Here is a 14,376-nt window from a genome sequence, read left to right as displayed (position 1 = left end):
ATCTTTCAGTAATTGTATTGCAAACCATAATGCCCAAAAGGAAAGAGAGAGGGAAAGAGAGAGAAAGGAGGGGGGAGGGAGAGAAAAGGGCGGGGAGGGAAACCGGGGACACTGATGGTGGGATATATACACTGGTGAAGGGATGGGTATTGGAACATTCTATGAATGAACCCATTCAAAAACAAATTTGTAACTGAATCTCACTGTGATACAATTTTTTCAAATTAAATTAAATTGAAAAACAAAACTCCTCCCTTCCAACCGGGTCTCTCATCGTGGAGTCACACCACTGCATCTCCCACAAAGATCCTCTCGTGGCCTTGCTGTCACAGCACAGGGAAAGAGCTGATGCTGTTGCAGGAACTGTGTGAGCTCTGCCATATGGTTCAAGCTACGATGTGCAATAGAGAGAAAGGATCAAGAACAGGAGCAGGCATGGGGCAAAAATAAAGCTCTAACTTTTCCAGTGAACTTTTAGAAAGTGTTTGGCCTCAGAAAATTGGAATCCTTCCCTCACTGCTGACACTGTGGTATTACCAATTACACATAAACAGACTTGACCCAGATAGAAACCAGCAGTGAGTGAGCAAGCACCTTACCAGAACCCTGTAATGTTCCTAGATTCTAATGGGGTCATCCTCTCCTGGGTGCTTGTCCCAGGAAGGCACAGTGACCTGGATTATCCAGCGACTGTGCCAAAGAGCAGTGATCCATGGGGATTGGCAAGGGACAGACCTTCTGCTGTATTCCAACCTGGTACATCAGGAACTGAAACCAGGAGGCATGATGGGGCATGGTGGGGCATCAGGGATGGGGAGTTGAAACTTGCTCTCCAGCAGGGCACATCTCAGTCAGCTCACAGGCTAATTCCAGACTCTGCCTGATAAAGGAAAAAGTCAGGGTAAAACCATGTCTAAAGTCCTCAACTGGAGCAGGTGAGTGATGAGAGTGGCTGAGTACAGTGGTCCTGAGTCTGCAGCCGGGCAGGGCATCATACTAAACTCACCGCAGATACCAGGTCGATCCACTGTTCAGTACCCATTTAGGGTGAAGAGAGGTGGCTTCCCCAAGGTGACCCAGCTGATTGAAGTCACTGAGCCAGGTCTGCTGACATATGCACTCCTTCAACACTTAACCCTTGCTCCATGCAGGCAGCTGGCCAGGTGCCTAGGGTGTTTCATGCTCTGTAGAGCACAGCCAGCTGGTGGGGAGGAATGAGAAAGAGGATCAGAGAGGCCCCGTGGAAGGTGAAGCTTACAGAAGTGGAAAACGTAAGTGCTAAACATTAACATCATAAACTCTAAGCAGGAAACAGTGGGGAGGCAAGAGAGGCCTGAGGAGGGAAGAGTAACAAAAAGGTTGTGTCAGGATTGTACAAACAGCCATATAGTACAATAGCCAAGAAGACAACTCAAATATCCAGAGACAAAGGAACATATCAAGAAGTTGTGGTCTATCCACACCATGAAGTATTATACAAACCTAAGAAAGAGCAGAGGCATGCCATGTGCAGCAACGTGATGGGACTAGAGATCAGTGAGCTAGAAGGGAAGAGATAGACACAGAATGATCTCTCTCTCGAGTGTGGGACCTGTGAGATTCAGCGAGGTAGAAGCAAAGGGTCAAAGGCAACATAATAGGAGAACTGACCACACAGCTGAATTGGGGGGCTTGAGGGCTTAGGAAGGAGGGATGCTGGGGTCCTTGAGAGGGGGGAGAGGGAAGGCACTGATGATGGGTGTAGTATTGAAATTACGTGCATGATACACCGTTATTTTCTCGAGCTCGAGCGGGCCCAGTAATGTCTCCATTGGAGACTTTGTTGTTACTGTGTCTGGCATATCGAATACTCTCGGTAGCTTGCCGGGCTCTCCGAGAGGGGCGGAGGAATCGAACTCGGGTCGGCCATGTTGGCCGCGTGTAAGGCGAACGCCCTACCCGCTGTGCTATGGCTCCAGCCCGTTATTAATACAATGTAAACTACAGAACCTCAATAAATGTTTTTAATTTTAAATTAAAAAAATTTAACTGGGAGGAAAGTGTGCAAAGGACTGGAGACTAAGATTGGAGAGGTAGGGGCAGGGCAATGCCAAGGTGTTCAGGTGTTGCCATCTGTCCTCCCGTTGTTCATCGATTTGCTTGAGCGGGCCCAGTAACGTCTCCATTGGAGACTTTGTTGTTACTGTGTTTGGCATATCGAATACATCACGGGTAGCTTGCCTGGCTCTGCCGCGCGGGCGAGATACTCTCGGTAGCTTGCCAGGCTCTCCGAGAGGGGCGGAGGAATCGAACTCGGGTTGGCCATGTTGACTGCGTGCAAGGCAAACGCCCTACCGCTGTGCTATCGCTCTAGCCCTGTTGCCATCTAGTGGCTATTTATTACATTGCAGGCTACGCCAGAAAAGCCAAGGAGACTGGACAGTCTTCAGAGGTCATCAGCCCACGTACTCCTCTCCAACAACCTCTAAAATGGGCTGCATTTTACCCCTAGTTTTTCAGTTTGAAGCTATTTTGTTTGAAGCTATATTTTCTATATTATTTTCCCAAGGGATTCCTCGGGAACTAACAAGCCGAACATTATATCTAAATTGTGTGAGGTGGGAATCGGCCTGGGGAAACCTGGCCTCCAGTCCCTGCCCATGGTTGCACCCAATTGCGCAGGGCAGGCCATGGGGCAGGTGAGTGGAGCCGGGTCCTGGGCGCCTTTGTGCTTGGGAAGGATCTCGGGGGCGATGCAGAGGACGGTTTGCATAGGGCAACGGTGAAACCAGGAGAGTGTGCCCCTCACCCCATACCAGACGGGCAGTCAACACTAAGGTGGTATGCGGGAGGATTCGAGTGAGCCAGGCTGCTGGCAGGGTGCTGGGGGCAGTACCACCCACTTAGCAGGGCACTCAGGTGGGTCAAGGCCCAGACTTCCATTGGGGCCTGCCATGCGGGTGGGCCAGGTAAGGGGCCTCTGGGTGCTGGGGGCAGGGGGCTGAAGGTGCTGAGAAGGAAGTGGGTGCTTCATAGGAAGAGATGTCAGTGTGCAGAGTGGAGACGTCCAGGGCCAGCCAGACCCAAATATTCCATTGGATATTTTTTGCTGTGCTCTGGCCACCATGACGCACCTGCTCATGTGGCCAGAATTCAGAAAGCAGCGCCATGATCAAAGCCAACTGAGAACTCACTAGGCAGCTGTCTGGGAACCTGGGGTGCTGGAGGGATGAGGAGCAACTCCCAGAAAAGGGAACTTCTCTGCCCTGTATAGGTAGGAGCGTCTGGATCACCAGAGCTGCGGGTTTTTGTTGTTGTTGTTGTTTGTTTTGTTTTGTTTTGTTTTGTCTTTTCTTAAAAAAGTGTGTGTGTTTGGGGAATGGGATAAAGTAATTGCCCTGCACACACCTGACTTGGATTCGACCCCTCACCCCATATTTGGTCACCTAAGCCCAGTAGGAGTGACCCCTGAACTCAAAGCTATAGAAAGCCCTGAGCACCACCAGGTGTGTCTCAAAAATCCCAAAGAGAGAAAGAATTGAGCTGGGGAGCTGGGGATTAAGGTGAATGGACCCAGTTCAACCCTCAGCGCCATACAGCACTCCAGAACCACTGTCTCTGGCCCTACTGGTCCCCTGAGCCTTAGTGGTCCCCAGTACTGCAGAGTCTAACTATTGAAGTACGTGGTCTGATTGAACAAACATCACCAAAAGTGATCCCTTGGACTCCAGGACACTACTAGGGAGAAATCCCTCCCTCAAAATAGAAAGACTAACCAAAAAAGTAATACTAAGAGGCTCATTCGCGCACTTAGGGAGGTGGTCTTGGCAGAGCGAGGGAGGGACAGAGACCAAAACAGCAAGGCTGTTCCTCCTGGGTCTGCTCGGGACATTCCCTTTCCGGAGGCATCTCCCCAGGTAGCCAGAAGCACTGTCTTATTCCTCCAGGCCCCTTTCATGGCACGTGCACACGTGCACACACTCAGCAGAGGCAAAACTAGCAACGACTGGAAAGTCCACAGACCAGGCCCCTGGCCACGCACTGACCTGCGGCTTTGACAGCTCACCTCCCTCCCTGAGTCTGCATTTCTCCTTGAGAAAATAGGCGCAGGGTCAGGTCGCCCTCAGGGACCATCAGGCACTGTCCAGCAGCCCACGCCCTACTGTCCCAACCTCCTCCATCCCTGCACTTCCCTGGTGATACGCCTTCCCTTCTGTTCTAGCCCCTGAGATCCCAGATTCTCCTCTTGGCTCCTCCCATTTCTCCCTAGCCTTTCTCCACTGTGCCAGCCCCTGTGCTCACCACCCCTACCTTGCAGTTGAAACCGCTCAGGAGTCTAGTTGTCCACTGGCCAAATCTACGGGCAGAACAATACAGGCCCAGTCACACACAAGGGCCCAGCATAACCAGCCAGACATTGATGCCTACGGGGCCCAGAGAGCGCCTGGCTCAATATGTTCTACCACACTCTGGCAAGATGCAGTCTCCCCGAGGGCTCACAGTCCACAGTGCAATATTAGCAGATGAAGCAAAATGATTCTTTGTGCTCAGCCTCCCAGCGGGCACCCAACACACAGTCTGACGCCACGAGCCAATGCTCACCAGAGCGTCCTGCCTGTGTGCCCCACAGCCCATCCCTGCAAATGTTCCCCAGGCTCCCGAGGTCCATGTGTTCATCCCTGGATATGACACCTATACTCTCCTGCTGGATCGCTGGCACCTGCTGTTCCAGTCTCCGTGCCATTGGCTAGCTCCTCTGTCCCTCGGGGAGGCCATCAAAGGGCCCCCGGCCTGGGGGGAAATGCAGGTTCAAACCAGGGTGCCTGGCCCAAAGCCAGAAGGCAGAGGCACTGTCCACACTCCTTCCTGCCTCGCTCAGGGTGATGCCCCTACACACACACAAACACACACACACACACACACACACACACACACAATCACACACTCTGTGCTGCTCCTCTGGGCACCAAGCTCTCCAGGGAACGTGGTTTCGGAAACACTGCTGTCCCTTGTCCTCTGAAACATTGTCTCCGGGCAGAAGGCCTTGTGCTCCCAGAGAGAAAGGCAAGATGTCATCAGAACCGCAAGGCCCCCAAGAACCTGGGCCCCGTCACTGTTGCACGCAATGTGAGATCTGTGTGGACTTGGCCCCTGGTGTCACGGGAGAGCCACGGAGGTCCACAGGAAGGACCCTGAGGGCCTGGCACAGCGGGCTCTGAGGACGGGTTGAAAAGCTTGTTGCTAATTAGCGCAGCCACCAGAGGACCACCAAAGCCACCGGCAGGCAGAGGGCGCCGAACGGCCATCCTGAGTGAAGGCCGGCTGCAGGGACAGCTAGGGAGGCTCCCTGCCAGGAATCTAAGATCAATCACAGAACAAGACTGTGTGAGCAGGTGTCTGTGTCTGAGCCAGGGTGTGACTGTGGAGTGGGAACAGACAGCTGGACAGAGACTAAGGCTCAGCCTCTCACTTCTTGCCTCATTGCCACCCTGAGGCCAGCCCTGTCCTGGGGGATGAGAGCCACAACAAGGAAGTGGCCCCTTCAGGCCCTCGTGGAGCTGTTGGCCTGAGGCTAGAATAAAGAAATCACTGCTACTAACATGGATGGGATTGGAGGGCATGTGACAAGTGTGGAGAGAGGAGGAGGATGAAGACCGAACATAGTGACCTGGACATGGCTGAGGGCAGAGCAGGCTCAGGTGCCTAAAGAAAGCCCCTACCTCAGGGTGGCTGGGGAGGGCCACACAGAGAAGTGACACATAAGCTGAACCCTGCCTGAGGTGCCTTGTGTCCTACTAACATTCCCATCTTGTCCCCACAGTCCTGCAGAGAAGACGAGACAGAGCCCATTTTCTTGGCCAAGGAAAGGAGCAGCTACAAGTCTTCATGCTGGAAGCAGCCCCAGAGGTTGCATATCCTCAGACTCCAGGTCTTAGACACTGTGTGTACTACGGGGATGAAAAACTAGAGGAGGGGTGGGGCTGGAGTGATAGTACAGCGGGTAGGGCAAACGTGGGTAGGGCATTTGCCTTGCACGCAGCCGACCCAGATTCCCAGCATCCCATATGGTCTCTTGAGCACTACCAGGACTAATTCCTGAGTGCAAAGCCAGGAGAAACCCCCTACGCATCGCCAGGTATGACCCAAAAAGAAAAAGAGAGAGAGAGAAGGAGAGAGAGAGAGACAGAGAGAGAGAAGAAAAACTGGAGGAGAGGGGGCTGGGGCAACAGTCTAGCAGGAAGGAGCACTTGCCTTGCATGTGGCCGACCAGGCTTCAATCTTTCCTACCGCATATGCTCCATGTGTTTCCCTGAACACCTCAAGGATCCCTAACCAAAGAACAAGGAGTAATCCCTGAGCACAGCTGGGTATAACCCAAAAATACGAAGGAAAACTTCTAAAAAACTGGAGGATAGTCAAGCTAAGGAGGGGTCACCAAGTCCAGAAAGGAGACAGCTGCCACTCTGCATGCAGAGCAAGCTCTGATGGATCCAGCCACCAGACTCACCTGTGAGGCTTTCCGGGGAAGTGAGGTGACCCTCTGGGCTATCAACCCCACCTCTAACCTGAGCAGCAGTAAGCTTGATCTGATTGCTCCTTGAAGACTGACAGCCAAGCAGCATTTCTGCTCCTGTAACTAACTGCCGGGGGGCTGGGGGAGAGGGGGTCATCCTAAAAACCATCTCAAACCCATGAGACTAGAATATATCAAATACATCTATGACACAGGCAGAACAAAGGCATGACATAGACCTCAGAGGATTCTTCAGTGATTTGATTCCAATAGGGAAAACAATAACACTGTAGCACTGTCTTCCCATTGTTCATCGATTTGCTCAAGCGGGCACCAGTAATGTCTCACAACAAATTGCGAGACTTGTTGTTACTGTTTTTGGCATATCGAATACGTCACAGGGAGCTTGCGAGGCTTTGCCATGTGGGCAAGATACTCTCGGTAGCTTGCTGGGCTCTCGGAAAGGGGCGAAGGAATCGAACCCGGCTAGGCCGGGCTGGCTGCGCGCAAGGCAAACACCCTACCCACTGTGCTATCGCTCCTGCCCAGGGAAAATAACAGAAACAAAACTAAAGAGACGGGCTTACATCAAATTTAAAAGTGCATGGCAAAAGAAACTTAAAAGGCACACTTCTGAATGGGAGAAAATATTTGCACACAACGCCTCAGATAAAGGAATAATACCCAAGACACAGCTCAACAGCAATTAAGAAACGTCAACCCCATCAAAACATGGGGAGAGGACAGAAGCAAACGCTTCCTGGAAGAATACATTTGGGTAATCAGTAGGCAATGAAAAAAAGTGCTTATCATTTATCACCAGGGAAGTAACAATCAAATCACGTTGAGATATCATTGCACACAATGAAAATGACATATATGTGTGTGTGTGTGTGTATAAACACTGGAAATGGACCAGAGAGAATGCAGTGGTTAAGGTATTTGCCTTGCACATGCCAACCTGGGTTCAATGCCAACATTATTTATGTTGGCATAAATAATGAGCCTCTCCAGGAGTAATCCTGTGTACCAGTAAGCCCTGAAGCACTGCTAGGTGTGGCCAAAACAAAAAAAAAAAAGAAAAAGAAAAAAGCTATCAAAAATGCGTAGGTGGGAGTGGAGGGAGAAAGGAACCCAAGTCCACTGGTGGTGGGAATGTCATCTGGTTCAGTGTCTATGGAAAACAGTACAGAGTTTCCTGCAGAAAGTAGGGATGGAGCTCCCAAAAGACACTCTGATTGCAATTCTTGGCATCTACCCACAAACACAATAGTATTTGTTATGTGCACCTATGTCCGTTGCGGTGCTTTACAAAAGCTAGGTAGGAAATAACCCGAATGTCCAGTGATGGGTGATCAGATCAAGAAGACTTGGTTCATAGACACAATGTGATACTGTGCAGCTGTAAGAAAAATTCGAAATCCCGGAGGTCTCTGCAACATGGGTGGGACTGGAGCGCATAGAGTAAAGTAATATATGGCAGAGTGCAGGGGAGGATAAATACCTCGTCTGTGGTCTAGAGAGAAAAGAACCAGGGCATAGACTGATCCCAGCGATGATACAGCTTTGGTTTCCAAACTTAGCTTACCGAGCTTGGAGGAAGGGATGGAAAGAATGGAGAGGCAGACCAGCAGTAATGTAAAAATAGTGGTGGAAGGTCTTGGGCATTTGGGGGGGGGGGGTGCAATAGCTTTGTACATCAATACCCTGGACATGAACACCATGGCAAGCATGTCATCTAAACTATCGCTTTCAAAAGCTAAAAATTTTTTAAAGAAATTGATATCCTATAAAAAAAAAGTATTACCCAACCACCTGGTCCTACAACAGGTGAGTAGAGCGCGCGCGCGCGCGCACACACACACACACACACACACACACACACACACACACACACACATACACACACCCCACGACGATCCATCCGGCACTCTGCCGGCAGGGGGCAGCATCGGGGCGCAGTGGACCCGGAGGGAGAGCCGGGAGCAGGAAGGATGCGGAGCAGGGATGCGGGAAAAGACGGAGCAGGAGGTCGCCAATGAGGCCGGGAGAGGCGGTCGGAGACGGAAAGGGGGTGGAGCGAGATCGATACGGGCTGGCAGAGCCGGAGTGGACGGGCCGGCTCCAGGGATCCCGCTGGGGGCAAACGCGGCACCGAGGGGCTGGAAGGGTCTTGGGCCACTTGGGGTCCCTCCCCCTCGTCTGTCGCTCAGGGCGCCCCGGATCCCCTCCCGCCTCGGGCTCCGCCCAGCCCCGGGCTCGGCTCCCGGCCCTGCGCCGCCCCGCGCCCCCCGGGACCGGCTGCGCCGCGGCGATAGATGGGGGGGGCCCAGCTGGTGCCTTATCAGCCTCCTCCAGGAGCGGCCCGAGCCGCTGCGCGGCTGCCAGCCTGAGATTAGGCCCGCGAGGGCCATTAAGCGCCCCCTGCCCCGGCCCAGCCTCCTCTCCCCCCTCTCCCGGCCGGGCTGGCAGGTGGAGCCCGCGATAAGGCTGGGGGCTCAGGCACTCTGGGGCCCGGGGCTCCATGCCCCCTGCCCCGGCGAGGGCTGGAACTCCGGGCGCGGGGTACGAGGGTCGGGGCCCTCCCAGCACCTGGAGGGGCCCCCGGAATTCCCAGCATCTTGCCAGAGCGGAGAGGGGCGGGAGGTCGCTAGAGGGGAGCAGGAAAAGGACTCCGAGCTAGGGCGAGCTCCCAGGTGAGGCGTGTGTGCCAGGGAGCAGCAGCGCCTGAGCGGCACCCTTAGGAGCCCCTCGCTCCTTCTGGGCCAGGGCGAGTCACCTGCGGAACTCTGACCTAATCAGCGAAGGCTTCCTAGAGGCAGCAGAGACTGGGCAGGGCCAAAGAAGACGACTCATCTTTCACCTGGCACAGGCTTCCGCCCACTTAAGGGGAAGTCACAGAACAGCAGTCACCCGTCCTGAGCTGGAGCCCAGAGTGGGCGGCTACTGCCCCCAGGTCACACAGCAGGGGAGGAATCGGCTGTGGGCCAAGCCCTTGTCACTACCTGCTTGGGCTCTTTCCTCGGTGATATGAGGCGGTCATTTGGACTGGATGGCACCCCGCAGTGGGGAGCTGCTGGGTCTGGAGGTGCTCCTGGACTGTCTCCCCAGACAGACTTCCCAGGAGAAAGTGTCCCCAGATGAGTGGGCTTCAAAGTCTGCACCCGCTCCCCCTCCTGCTTCCTTCCCTCTGGGACCCAGTTCTCTGACCCCCACGGCCTAGACTAAGTGAGTAGCATGAAGTAGGACAGGGGAGGCTGAGCTCAGAGAGTGCAGTGACCCTCCTGCATCACAGCAGCTCACCCAGGAACCCTGACTCAAGTCTGGGCTCCCTGAGCGCCAGCACCCAGAGCCCCCCTGATCTACAGAGCGGCTGGGCTGGGCACTGGACCTACCCAACCATGGGGGTCGGGGGCGCTTCCTGCGGCTTCTGTGGCAGTGGTGGATGAGCCCCCCCCCAACCACCAGCACCCTGTGACCAGGACCCCGACCCTGGAAATCAGGGCAAGGGTGGGAACACTCTCTGCCTGGAATGTGGGGAGAGTGACTGAGCTCCCCGGCCCTGCGGGAGGCCCTGGAAGGGCTTCTTCGGGGATCCTCGGGCCCTGGCTCTGGACTCATGGAGGCTCAGGAAGAAAGCTTGGGCTCACGGGACTATGAGGGCTGTTGCCTCAGCCCCAGAAGTACAAAACGTTTTTATTTCACAGAAATAAGGGCCTTTCCACAGGCAGGGGAGGGGGGTGGTGTTGGAACTCTTTGGAAGGATCTTCTGAGTTGGGGGGACCCCCAGGGCCACAGCAGACCCCTCAGGAGTTCCCACTGTGAATTCCAGCACGTAGAGAAGGGCCTGGAGCTGGACTTACATGGGAGTGCTCCGGACCTTGCCCTCATTCTCCAGAATATTCTCGTAGGCGTTCACATGCTCACTGGACCTGAAAGAGCAGGACAGGGTTAACGTGGCCCTGCACGGGACAGCCCGGCTCCCCGAGCCAGTGCGCACCCCTCGCCAGTGCGCACCCCTCGCGGAGCCTGTCCCCCACCAGCTCCCAAACTCAGCTCTTTGCTGAGCCCTCTGTCTGCACCACCCGCCAGTGAGGTCCAGTGCACCCTTGAGCCCCCCAAGTCCCATCCCCCTCCCCACACTGGGGCTTTCTGTGCCCAAGAGCCCAGCAGTCCTCTCAGAGGCCCCATCTTCATCCCACCCTCTCTCACCGTGCCCCTTTTGCCCGGCCTGGCCCCAGGAAGCCCTGGAGCACCTCACCTGAAGCCGGCAGCCATGGAGGAGTACCTGCCAGCCGTCCCTGCCAGCACCCCGTCCGCCTTGTCTCCGATGGTCATCACCATGGTCACTGGATCCCTGGGGACAGGCCTCATCAGCAGGACCCGCGGGCCCGGCACCCTCACACCCCATCCCTGACCCACGTGGGGCTAGGGGCTGAGGCTGGCAGACTCCTCTGAGCCCCTGCCTCTGGCCCCTCCTTCCCTCTGCGTCAGTCCCCAGCCTGGGGTTCTGACCCCCGTCCCCACGGGGCGTGCAGGACAGACCAGTGGCCATGGTGGCCACGGAACCCGCGGAAGCAGAGCCTGTGAAATCGGGGGATGTTTCCATGGAAAGGGTCTTGCGTGTGTGTGGTGTATGTGAGTGTGTGTGTTCACATTCTTTCTGCCGGGTTCCTGGATCCCTTCAGTGGATCTCAGGACCCTTCACAGGCCTCCCACAAACCCCTCAGCTCAGGAGGACCCAAGTGAAAGCAGCTCCTGCTCTAGGCTGTCCCTCCTTCTGCTCGCCAGACTCCTCCACAGCCTTGAGCCTCTCCCTCCCTGCTGACCCCAAGCCTCCTCCTTCTGCACAACCTGCTAGAGTCTCTGCGAGGCGGCCCGAGCGGACTTCCCCACCCCAGTCACCTACTCAGTTCCAGCCCACCGAGGCTCCCCTGTCTACTCCCCCTGTATCCTGTGTCCCCTGAGCACTGCCAGGCCACAGGCCCCAGAGGAGAGGAGCAGCAAGATGGTGGGGGGTGGGGGAACAGCCTCAAATGCCCCCCACACCTGCCCTCCAGCTCTCCCTTTCTCAGGCAACGCCAGTTCCTGCTGCTGTGGCTGCCATTGCCCATCTGGGGGTCCTCGCAGGAGTATCTGTGCCCCCAGACCCCTTGCAGCTAAACTGGCCCTTCCCTTCCGAGACCCTGCAAGTGCCTCAGGCCCCAGTGGCTCCCAGACAGCTCCCCTGAGAAAGCAGGAGAAAACAAGACCCAGAATTCACAGCTGGGAGCACCTCCTCCCCTGACAGCCGCCAACGTGGGGCCCGCCCAGCCGACACCCCACACTCACGGCTCTTCCTGGCACCAGAAGCGATTGACAGCGAAAGCGATGGCCACGAGCACCAGGAACACGGCCACGGCAATGAGTCCCTGCATCCACGGCTGCAGGCTCCCCAGGCCTGTGGAGGAGACGGGCTGCAGCAGGCCGGACCATAGCAGGGCACATGGGGCAGTGGGGCAGGGCAGCAGGGGCCCCTGCCCCAAGGGCTGGGCCTGTGTCTCAAGCCATCAGCCAGGTGCTGGAGAAGTAGCACGGTGGGGAGGATGACTGCCTTGTGTGTGCCAGACCCGGGTTCAATTCCCAGCATCCCAGATGGTGCCGCAAGCCCCGCCGGAAGTGATGCCTGAGCACAGAGCCAGGAGTGAGCACTGAGCACCAGCAGGTGTGGCCCCAAGTCAGCAACAGCAAAACCTGCCATTAATCAACCAGCTGCCAGGACCCAGGAGACATGGGGGACCTTTGTGAGGAAGGGCTGTGGTTCGGGGAGACCTACTCCAGTCAGGGTCTGCGCCCCACTCCCCACACAGGCCCGGGGACCGAAGGGCATCCCCCTGCACAGCCCACCCACCTCCACCTGCCAATGTGTGAGGTGCCCTCCTCCAGTCTCCTCATGGGGGTGGCATGGGGCACCCTGTGCTGATGGCACCCACAGGCATCTGGACGATCCTGTTCTGTAGCCGAGATTTCTCTGGTGCTGGGAGGGTGTGAGGGCAGGTGTGGCTGCATGCAGGTTGTCAGGGGTGGGAAGAAAGGGGAGCAGAGTCTGCTCTGGATCTCCTCTGGGTTCTAGGGGACAGGAGTTCCCTACCTCTACTCCCCAAGGCTCCTGGACACCTCTGCCTTTGCTCAGTACAGCCCCAGAGGGCTCCCCACCACCCCCACCACCACCCCTGCTGTCTCTGGGAGCCCGCAGGGGACAGAGACCAGCAGGCAGCATCCCAGAGGCTTCTGGAACTCCTGCCTCCAGGTCCCTTCCCCAGTGCCATGCTGTTTTCGGGGGCTGGGGCGGTGTGTCTAGGCAGCAGAGCTCCCTGAGCACCACACAGGGGCCAACCCGAGCACTTCTGGATCGGGCTCCAAAGAGAAACCGCTCTTGCCTCCTTCCACGATGGTCCCTCATGCCTGTCAGCCCGGCAGGTGCTGGAGTAGACGCTGGGGATCCAGGGCCTCTCAGTCCTGGTCAAGCCACCCCCTGGCTTATGAGCCTGGACACCACAAGGTCCAGAGAGACTACCCCAGGCCCTGCCATAGCCCCCATAGGTGTGGCCCAGAGGTTTCTCCAGAAAAACGATCAACAGTCCAGGCCCTTTGTGTCCTCTATGTGTGCTCAAGGATTGAAAGTTCGGACTCAAGACCTAAGGGTGCCCCGGAGTCTTCCTCCTGACTCCAGGGCTCTGGGCTGTGCGCAGCAGAGAGGGATCAAGGCCTGGGCCCTGCTTGAGCTGCTGTGAAGCAACCAGCCTCCACCCTGCAGGATCCCAGGATGGCTTCGGGGCCCTCTGCACACGAGCTCAGAGCGCTGCCTGCAGGTGTCCAGTCTTCTGGAAACATCTTTACCAGCACCTCTGCACCAAAACCCCACCCGTAGAAAGCCCAGACAGTGGCTACAGGGTTAGCCCCTGCAGGGGGGAGGGAGCGAGACCCTGTGGGTGCACTTCTCTGGGGCAAAACCTTTCCACACTCTGGGGACTGCTGTGGGAGGTGACTGGGCAGGTTCACTGTCTCGGAGATGGGTAGTGACTCACTCAAGGTCACACAGCAAAAGAGAGGCAGGGCCAGAGAAAAGAGCTGAGAGTGCCACAGTGGGGCCACCCTGGAGCCCAGGAACGGAATACTGAGGACTTAGGACTCAAAATGTGATAGCATCAGCCTGGAATGAGCCGAACGAGCCTCCCAGCAGCTGCCTGTCAGCACTGGAGCCCCTGTTCTGTTCTGGGGACCCCTCATCTCCATTCTATGACCCCTCAACCCTCCCCCCAGCCCCCAAGCCCCACCATCTCCCAGATGCCCACTTCACACTCGTAGAAGCCAGTTTGACAGAATGCTGGCTCAGAATTCTACCTCTGGAGCTTCCCTGGCCAGCCCAGCCGGGGGATTCCCCCCTTCTGACTAGTTTTACAGGATCAGGGTGGTAAGAGGGAGCAGAAAACCATCCTGGAGCCCCTAGGATTTCGGCACCCTGCCCAGCCAGATCCCCCCTTCCTGCCCCTTGAGCTCCCCGCTGAGCTACCTTGCTGACAGCTGGCAGGGGCCACCGTGGCGAGCAGGCCCAGCAGGACCAGGCTGAGCGTCCCCATGGCAATAAGCAGCTCCTGGTCTGCTCCTGGCAGCTGGGATCCGAGCACCTGTGTGGGGCGATCAGCTGACTCTCAGGGTGGGAGAGTCTGCCGGGAAGGTGAGGGAGGAAGGAGGAGGACAGCCTGTGGGAAGTGCCCGCCCTCCCTCCTGAGGTAATGAGTGCCAGGCCTGGCCACCCTGGCCGCTGCCCAGCCCACAGGAGCTGGCACTGAGGTTGCCAGGCAGAGACTTTCTAAGGAAATGTCTAAGGCCGAGGGAACGTG

General features: G+C 56.4%; 1 protein-coding gene across 1 annotated transcript; it reads right to left on the bottom strand.

Annotated features, from left to right (window-relative positions):
* Nucleotides 1-10,257: 10,257 nt before the first annotated feature.
* PDZK1IP1 (PDZK1 interacting protein 1) lies at nucleotides 10,258-14,143 on the bottom strand. The gene is made up of 4 exons (XM_056122409.1): nucleotides 14,046-14,143; nucleotides 11,825-11,933; nucleotides 10,755-10,850; nucleotides 10,258-10,425 (listed from the first exon to the last, which is right to left on the bottom strand). Exons 1-4 carry the CDS (start codon nucleotides 14,110-14,112, stop codon nucleotides 10,353-10,355), a joined length of 345 nt encoding a protein of 114 aa, XP_055978384.1. The 5' UTR covers nucleotides 14,113-14,143; the 3' UTR covers nucleotides 10,258-10,352.
* Nucleotides 14,144-14,376: the final 233 nt, after the last annotated feature.

The sequence above is a fragment of the Sorex fumeus genome, unplaced genomic scaffold (assembly GCF_029834395.1).
Source record: "Sorex fumeus unplaced genomic scaffold, SorFum_2.1 ptg000045l, whole genome shotgun sequence".
Taxonomy (NCBI): domain Eukaryota; kingdom Metazoa; phylum Chordata; class Mammalia; order Eulipotyphla; family Soricidae; genus Sorex; species Sorex fumeus.
Note: the sequence above shows the minus strand (reverse complement) of the source record. Positions and strands in the feature narration are given on the sequence as shown.